At 41.0% G+C, this 9,269-nt stretch overlaps 1 protein-coding gene across 1 annotated transcript; it reads right to left on the reverse strand.

Annotated features, from left to right (window-relative positions):
• Positions 1-770: 770 nt before the first annotated feature.
• Positions 771-7,256, reverse strand: LOC124708491 (5' exonuclease Apollo-like). Its single transcript, XM_047240176.1, has 10 exons — positions 7,065-7,256; positions 6,858-6,963; positions 4,003-4,196; positions 3,704-3,910; positions 2,636-3,057; positions 2,311-2,482; positions 1,918-2,010; positions 1,568-1,800; positions 1,356-1,428; positions 771-1,116 (listed from the first exon to the last, which is right to left on the reverse strand). The coding sequence occupies exons 1-10, from the start codon at positions 7,254-7,256 to the stop codon at positions 1,027-1,029; spliced, it is 1,782 nt and encodes a 593-aa protein (XP_047096132.1). The 3' UTR covers positions 771-1,026.
• Positions 7,257-9,269: the final 2,013 nt, after the last annotated feature.

A 9,269-nucleotide genomic window follows, 5' to 3' on the forward strand; every position in this document is an offset into this window, starting at 1 on the left:
TGAACACCGGAATACATCTTTATCGCGCCGTGCCTTGTTTATCATTTTGTAATTTTTGTGATAGCCTTCACGCTCGAAGTATCTTATATCATCATTTGGTTTTTAACACATAGTTGTATTTAGCTTACCTTGCTTATCTGCAAAGCTTAAAACTTCTAAAGAAAAATATTAAAATGTGTAGAAATATATTATTCCTCTCCCCTCTTGGTTATCCATCTTGATCCTTCAGACGTTTCATTCAAGACCAATCCAAAAGCCAAAAATAAGGAGTTCTGAGGAATCACGATTTACATCATGCAGAACAATTGGAAGGTGCGAACTAGAAAGATTTTGAAGGGGGGCCTCGCCTCAGTGGTGACCGCCGCTTCTCTCATCCCAAAAGCTATATACCTTAGTAAATGGGACCTTCGCCGAACAGTGACACCTTAGGTGTTTTCCTGCTAGCGACCAATTTTTGGTCACCATCCGATTTTGTACTCTTCTCGTCCTTTTTCTAATGTATTTCATGAGTTAGGTCCTTCCTTTTTTTTGGCAAAACAAAATTTAAATGAAGAACACACATAAAAATATAGTTGGGGTGTTTTGGTGCAGGAGAAGAATAGCCAAACCAACAGGGTGGAACACACATGAGGAGGAAGTTGCATAGCATCCATCGGGTACAATAGCATATGCATGTAGAGCTCTCTCTCCTTGCTCATTTACAGCTTGTATCAATATGCAAAAGAAACCACATAACCATTTTACCATATGCCATCCTTTATTGACTGAAATGTTTTTTTATATATAATTCGTTAGGAAGTGTACAATGAAATTAGGTTGATCATCCAACCAAGCATCCGGTGGAGACCTTTGTCCTAGCTAACTGATCATGTGCACAACATTTGCTTCTTGTGGAAAATTTTGAAATGATGTGTATTCACAAACTCTCTTGGTCTAACTCCTTATTTGATGGTAGCAAGAATATATGGTTACATCCAACGCTTCTATGATCAGGCAGAACCACATGACCCTGACTTTATGGGCCCACTAACCCTTGTACATGATAGGGGCCTTCTCATTGTACTTGTGGTCCAAGAGATAGAATGTTAACTGTTCACGGAGTCCTTTGGCATCAGACTGAAAATCAATGACGTATGTTAAAAGAGTATGAAGAATAACCAGATATTTCCTCCAAGAATCAAGTAAGAAAAAAAAAATGTATGTAGCCCATTTTAATTATGAAAAATATTATATTTTCTTAAAATTATTGATATATATATATACTCTATATATATATATTATGCCTACTCATCTTGAAAAAGGATATCCATCTAGTATTATATGGAAGAAAAGGAAGAGAGATGAATGGCACTTACATCTTTAAAGAAGATATGTTTCTCTAAATCATATAAATCCAGTGCCTTCATGATAAATATACCACTGTCGGATCTATTGAAATAGATAAAGAAAAAGATAATGGGATATAGTTTAGTTAATTGCTAAAAAATAATTCATTTAACATGTACGAGAAACAACAAAGATTTTTAAACAAAAGCACATAGAAATAAATGTGAGCCGGAAACTCAACTCGTTGTCTGATTTTGATATGGTATGGAAGGTAATATCCATTGCTTTAATTTTTACTCTTCTGGACCCCGTATATGCATTATGAAATGCTTTCTGGAAGTTGTACACCACAGACCGTGCCTCTCTTATCAATTCGTTAGTGTACCCCAATGGGCTCAATACCTCAAATCGTTTCTTCCAAAAATTTGCCACAACTAGGTACCAAGTTTTGCACATTTGCAGTGGCATAAAAACCTGTTGATGTGATTATTATGTCATAAAGAATAGCTTTAAAAAAGCATGGAAATAATGAAAATAAAGGTACATGGAAATAAAAAATGATGATACAAAAAGAGATAAATGTACACTAACTGCATCCATATTGTCGAGTTTGTATCCCTGATTTTGATCAGTTAGATCATCCGAAATGTTTTCTTGGTATTGAAAGGGGTACTGTAGCATTTTCTGTACGAGAAACAAAGATATATGGAAAATAAAATAAGATTATCGGTTATACAAACATTCCTATATATGAATATGTATATATATAGTAACTGAAAAGTGGTGAAAAGACCAAACGGGGTTAATGTGGGTCATCTAAAATCAATCCACCACCACGAAAACAAGTGCATTTGTAGTCCAAAGAATGTAACGATGTAACGTGTAAACTTCAACAAAAAGGATATGGAGCCTCCAGTTTACACAAATATATTTTAATCACATGTTAAATTTCTGATGAGGATGAACGAAAAGAAATGCACTCACTGCATATTCAGAATGCAATACATGCATGTCGAAAGCTGCATCACTCCCTTCTGACATAATAGCTTGGCCCATCATGTTCATACAATGTTCTGATATATGACCATTTACGCGCATTGATAGTCCAAAAGTCCTGTGGTCCACCCATGTTTCGTATATCTCCACAACTCTAGGGCTTCATCCCATAATTGTTTTCCAGAAAAAAGGAATAAAAAGGTTAAGTGATGTCAATCAATTCAATCAAATTTCAGTTTGCAAATGTACAACAGAGAAATGTGTTCATATTATAATGTGCGTTTTAATAATGAGTTTCTTTTTCCAAGATTACCTCTTTCCCGAGAATGGTATTCGTCTAACAAAATCTTCATAGACTTCCTTCTCAAAGGATGTTGAGCAGAAATTGATGCTTAATGGCACATTTTCTTGTGTTATGTGTGCTAAACAACGTTTCCTTACATAACTCAGTTCATTGGCAAAGTTTGGGGGAGTTGTTGAAATGACCCACTGAGGCTGGAGAATTTGCAGCGCTTGCTCTAATTCATCACGAGAGGAGTGGATTGAGAAACAAATATGCCACACCCCAGAATCATCCTGCTCAGCTTCTGTTAGGCTCAGTTTCTGGTTTTGACCATGGGCATTTGCATACCACTTTGTTGAAGGACGGATAAGTAAAGAATCTGGCTGACGACTAGCCCTTCTCTCTTCAAGCTTGGTTTCTTTGATCTCTTTGAATTGGTTCCGTCCAACTATCTGCAGAGTTAACAAGTTATAACTTTAAACCAAAAACGATCACATGAAACTTTGTGTGTAGAGTATCAACAAAAAAAAAACTTGATAAGAACCTATAAACCGGCCAGTTGTGCATAGAAATTGAAAAACTCTATCTGCCAAATATGTGTACTTGAATCAACAAAAAAATCATAGTCCGCCAGCCAATGTGGTATGTTCTATATCATAGTCGCTTGGATCTGAGCTGGAGTTGATTTTAAGTATTCCACCCGGCCCAAATTAATTGACACAACCTATATATTATCTGCAGTAATGAGATGTAGTCACCGGCAATTAATTTGTCTAGAGGGAGTAGTATTATAATTCGGCCACCCCAAATAGATGGTGAGTTGTTTTCCATTCCTCTGATTAACGTGGGGATATCTACAGAATCTAATTAGATTTAAGTAATTGATATATATATATATATACAAACAATTAGATTTGAGTAATTGATATATTTATATATATAGATAATTAAATAATTTTGTACAATGAAATAGTTCATAGTGACTGCAATTCGTCTATGTACATCGAAACCAATCTTTCCCCCAAGGAAATAAATTGAAAATTTTGAAAAAAGAGATGGAAAGTAGTGCTATTAAAACCGAATGATTTATTAACACACCTGGAAACGACAAGTTGGATCATCAGTGATTATTTCAGGGACTGTAAGTGACAACGTATCAAAATAATCCAAATTCCATCCTCTGTCAAGATAAATTTTGGATCCAAATGTCCTTGATACCTCAAGTAGGATCTCTTCGTGCCCAAGTCTTTCACAGTGAAGATAAACGAAAGGTGCATATGGATGCTTCAGTATGCAAGCTATAACCTGCAGTCGCCGAATCATTTGACAGTTAGTGGTTGAATCTCCTCGCAATAAGTGAGATGAAGCACATTTATATCCTCAGGGCAGAGGAAAACCTGCTGAATTGCCAACTCCTTGCTCGGAAACATGGGGAATTCAGAAAATGTGCAGTCAAGGTACACATTGTCTAAACGGCAATTATTTTCTTCCACTTTTAGTGGCAAATTGTGTACATAATTTGATGTGAGCCGACAGTCCCCTGTGTGCAGTATCTTACCGAATGGACCCTCAAATAGAAACATAGCTGCTCCTGAAGCCACAGGAAACAGAAAGCGTTAGCCATGCCCAAGCCCAACCGTTTTCAATTTCCAGCATGCATTATATTGTAAAAATATCTAAACAGAATCTTATATATGACTTACATATATATATAAATTATCGTAGGCATGAGTAGATATGTAGATGACTTAGAGTTTTTATCCCATCTATTTGTATTATTATAAAGACGTGTGCATACTTGCAATTTTGATAAGCGCATAACTAATGGAGTTATCTATTAATATCTGTCGCAACTAAGAAAGTATTAAGAAGCGGAGCCTAACTCTCACTCGGTATGTTTTTGGATAATGGTGTGTGTATGTTTTTTCAGTTGTGTGTATATATCCGCCCTTCTTGCTTCGGGCTCCTCACGTGTGCTCCTCAATGGCCTTGTCGGTGACCCCATCAAGCATGGGAGGGGCTTGCGCCAAGGAGATCCGTTATCCTCTTTGTGCTCTCCATTGACCTGCTACACTACATCCTTCGCAAAGCCACCCAACAAGGACATCTACACCTTCTAAGAGGGAGAACCCCCACTATCCGCACATCTCTCTACGCCGATGACGCGGCCATCTTCATGGCGCCATTCAAAGAGGACATCAACTTCTTGGCCTCCATCTTGGACCGGTTTGGGGAGGTTACCGGCCTTGTTACTAATTGTGCCAAAAGCCAAGTCGCACCCATCCAATGCGGTGACATTGATCTTCAAGATGTCCTACAACCTTTCCCCGCGACGCTCACCACCTTCCCAATGCGATACCTTGGATTGCCTCTCTCCTTAACAAGATTGAAAAGGGTCCAACTCCAATACCTTGAAGATAAGGTGGCCGGAAAGCTTGTGCATTGGCTTGGCAAGCACGCCTCTATGGCCGGGCGCAACGTCCTTGTTAAGGCGGTCCTCACAAGTGTTGTCATATACTTCATCACCGTGCTTGAAATACCGATAGAGGTTCGTCTAAAGATTGATAGCATCCGAAGGGCTTACCTTTGGGCGGCTTGTGACAAAGTCTCGAGAGGAAAATGTAAGGTCAATTGGGATCTCGTTTGCAAACCGAAGAATAAGGGTGGTCTTGGTATACTTAACATCCACAAGTTTGATTCCTCCCTACGGTTGAGGTGGCTTTGGTTGGAATGGACGGATAACTCCAAGCCTTGGAGAGGGCTTGGAACCCCTTGCAATGCAAGTTATAGAGAGCTTTTTGCGGCTGCTACAAAGGTTACCATTGGCAACGGTGACAAGGCCCTCTTTTGGGATTCTTCTTGGCTTGACCGACGACGGCCAAAAGATATCGCACCTCTTATATACAACATATCTAAAAAGAAGAACTCCACCGTCAGAAAGGCCCTACAAGACAATTTTTGGACCTCCCAAACCAATTTGCAAAATGGTCTCACCATCGAGCATATCACCCAATTCGCTGACCTTTGGGAAAAGCTTTCAACCATCCACATCAACGATAATGAACATGATAGAATCACTTGGAAGCTAACTACTCATGGGTGCTACTCCTCGAGCTCGGCTTACAATATGCAATTTGAGGGCCTCACAAATTCCACCATGCCGACCATGGTTTTGAAACCTTGGGCTACCCCCAAATGCAAGATCTTTACTTGGCTTGTGCTTCAAAATAGAGTGTGGACGGCGGATAGGCTTGAACGCCGAGGGTGGAAAAATTGCGGATTTTGCAAGCTTTGCAATCAAGTCCAAGAATCCGCGGCTCACCTTCTTTTCACGTGCCGCTTCACTAAAAGAGTCTGGCAAAACATCAAGGAGTGGCTTGGCCTCGTCAATGTCCACCCGGAGAGGTGGCACGAGGCTCCAACCGTTCATGAGTGGTGGAGGTGCTTTGTGCAAAAGAATGGGCAATCCAAGAAGACGATGTCTTCGCTTGCCATGCTCGTGTCTTGGGAGGTATGGAAAGAGAGAAATGCGCGTGTCTTCCGGAACCATCACTCCACCGTAGACATGGTGACCACAAGGGTGAAAACCGAAACGACACTTTAGGTCTATGCCGGGGCGAAAGCGTTGGGTAATGTAATGCCGCGAGAGTAATCTCCTTAGTTTGGGTCTTGGCCTCGGCCTTGACCATGCGTGGTCTGTAACACTCTTAAAAACTTCTTCTCTATCAATGAAATGGCAAATCTTTTGCCTCGTTTCAAAAAAAAAAAATTTCAGGCAATGTGGAATTAAGTTTGTTGATATTTTACTCTTTCAGCGGCGGACTGTAGTACTACGTACATAGTGTGTTCACAATGCAGTCTAGTAGATTCTATATACGTAAAGAAATGAGATTTAAGACATGCATGATTCGTTAAGCATACCTTTTTTTTTTTCCTTTAGAGAGAGGACATCAAATATTTTAAAGTTCAAATGTCAAAGAGAACCAACGTAGATCCAAAGTAGGTAATTAAGGGGCGACACAAGGTCTCATGATGGGCTGGGTTGGTCTATATAAGTTTTGTATTCATGCAACAAGATGTACTTGTTAGTTGAAAGCATCTTCTCATGATGGGCTGGTTGTCTATATAGGTTTTCTATTCATGCATTCAACAAGATGTACTTGTTAGTTAAAAGCATATCTCTTATCTAAATGAAACATCAATGGTTGTTTGTAAAGATTACTTTGAATCTATATAAAGATGTACTTGTTACCAGGGCAATGGTTGGCATCGTAGGCGGTGACAGAAAAGTCGCCGTCGGGGTCGCGCACCACCAACCTCTTTCCCAGCTCCATCTCCACAAATGCCCCCCGCTCCAGCTGTAGTACAACCAAACCTCACGAGAGATCTCGATTAATTAACAGAAACAAACTACGGGAGCAAAGTTGTCGATCTGGTAGATGGAGCTAGGAGCAGTAACCTGGGGAACGCGTTGGAGAGCAAGGCGCATGGTGAGCTTGGTGGCGTAGACGGTGTCGCCGGGATAGGCCTGGGCGTTGGCGAGGTGGTCCGTGTGCGCGTGGGTGAGGAAGTGGTGGTGGCGCCGGCGGCCGGAGGAGGAGCCCCATGTGTCGACGACGAAGGGGAGGCCCAGCGGCATCTCTGTCGGCATCGGTACGATATCCTCCACACTGCACTCCAGTAGCAGTTCGCTGTCCTGTTGGTGCAGTATGTACGTAGGTTGCGTCCGTTTATATACCCGTCTTAGCGGGAGCAAAGTGCCAAAGTGGTGCCTTCTGGAGGAAGGAAGGCAGATCATGCAACGTGTACGTTCGTGGATTTGCTTGCACCTTTAGCCTTTAGATGAACGATAAGGCTTTACACCTTTAGTTTTTAGCCGGTGGATTTGCAACTTTAGTCTTTAGGTGAATCACAGCAACCTCGGGCAAACGACATACTCCCTCCCTCTATAATAAGATGCCTCAAGTTTGAATAAATTTGGATGTATCTCCAAATACTAAAATGGGTCTAGATACATCTAAGTTTTGATAAAATTGAGACATCCTTTTATAGACAGAGGGAGTATAATAATAGATGTTCCGTACAATTAATTAAGTTGTGTTTTTTTAACACATAAGCTTTCATTGATTTAACAACAATGTACATGTACAATCTTGCATTGCATGATACATGAAACTGCAGCTATACCTGCATTTGGGCATGTATATGTGCCTGAATCTGAACACCTGTAGATGCATTCTGAATCTTCTACATCAACTTGGCTTGATGATGAGCTCTGAAATTATAACCTCTATTGATATGGTATATCCGGGAAGGATCAAAGGCTATGGAGGGTGCTATTTGAGCGAGTTGTGGTCTAATGGACCAATGTCCAGGATCAAGCATCATGTTTTATGACGCTGCCGCAGTCGCCAACTTCGCACGGTCTGTTAAAAAGGTTGCATGCTGGATCTGAAGTGTTCCTGCAATATGTGATGCTAACATCAGGCTGAATGCTTCATCCTGGATGGCAGACGTTGCTGGTGGGGATATGGCTGAGATACACAACTGTGAGCAAGGATGATCGCCTATAAACTATATGAAAATACCTAAGCCAGCAGCCACCGATCCGTCGTCTGGATGTGGAGACCAAGCTGGATCCAAGAAGATGATGGGACTTGAGATGGTAGAAGTACCATTGATAGTGCTTTCGGGCATCGGTGCTATCTGTTTGTTTGCTTGACTCTGTCTATCCTTGCACAGAAATATCATGTAACATCCTAGAGCTTGAAGAGCGAGCTGTAACGCCTATCTGAGAGGAAGCTCCTAACTCCATATTGGAGCTCAGCATGATCGCCATGGTTGCACCTGAAAGGACGAGATGCCGCCTAGAGGGCGGGGGGGGGGGGTGAATATGCATTTTAAATACTTTTACAGATTTAGCTTGTAAGAATGCAGAATTAAACTAATATTTTACAAGGCTCAACTAAATGCAACAACAACATATAAAGCTAAGTAAGATAGGCACAAGATATATGAACATACATGATAGTAAGATATAAGTACTTCAATCACGATGGCTATCACAAGGAAAGTAACTCGGGTATAGAGATAGCCGAGGCACACGGAGACAAAGATGTAATCCCATGTTCCCCCACATGAAGAGAGGTACGTCACGTTAGAGAGATGGGAGCTACCACGAAGGTCTCCCGAACGCCACAAAGGCTCACCTTCTTCTCCAAGCCAATACCACAAAGGACAAAGGCCTTTCCTTATGGCTAGTTTTTCCTCCGATTCGGAGATGGCAAGTTCCACAACCACTTTACAAGCTCCACGAAGGAGAAGCTCGGGCACCTTCACAATCTTCCCCGAAGAGGTCACCGAACCACCAATTGCCAAGACAACTAGGAGGTAACCTCTCCAAAAGTAACAAGCTCACGGTCTCTCACTCGAACTAATCTTAATGGAGAGCTCAACACTTATGCAAGGATGCAAAAGCAAGAACACCAAGGGTGCTCAAATCCTTCACACTCAAATCCCACCAAAACAATAAATGCTATGGAGAGACTAGTGAGGAAGAAAAAATAAAGAAAATCAACAAATGACTGCAAGATCTAGATCCCAAGAGTTCCCCTCACTTAGAGGAGGAATTGATTGGTGGAGATTGTAGATCTCTTCTCATTCA

The sequence above is a fragment of the Lolium rigidum genome, chromosome 4, assembly GCF_022539505.1.
Source record: "Lolium rigidum isolate FL_2022 chromosome 4, APGP_CSIRO_Lrig_0.1, whole genome shotgun sequence".
NCBI lineage: Eukaryota > Viridiplantae > Streptophyta > Magnoliopsida > Poales > Poaceae > Lolium > Lolium rigidum.

Excerpts from the sequence above, each read along its gene's own strand:
- LOC124708491 (XM_047240176.1), bottom strand. The coding sequence starts at position 7,256 with ATGCCGACAGAGATGCCGCTGGGCCTCCCCTTCGTCGTCGACACATGG. Across the intron at positions 2,011-2,310 it reads TATTGCATTCTGAATATGCA|AAAATGCTACAGTACCCCTT; the intron begins GTGAGTGCATTT and ends TTTCTCGTACAG. Across the intron at positions 1,429-1,567 it reads ATATCAAAATCAGACAACGA|ATCCGACAGTGGTATATTTA; the intron begins GTTGAGTTTCCG and ends CTATTTCAATAG.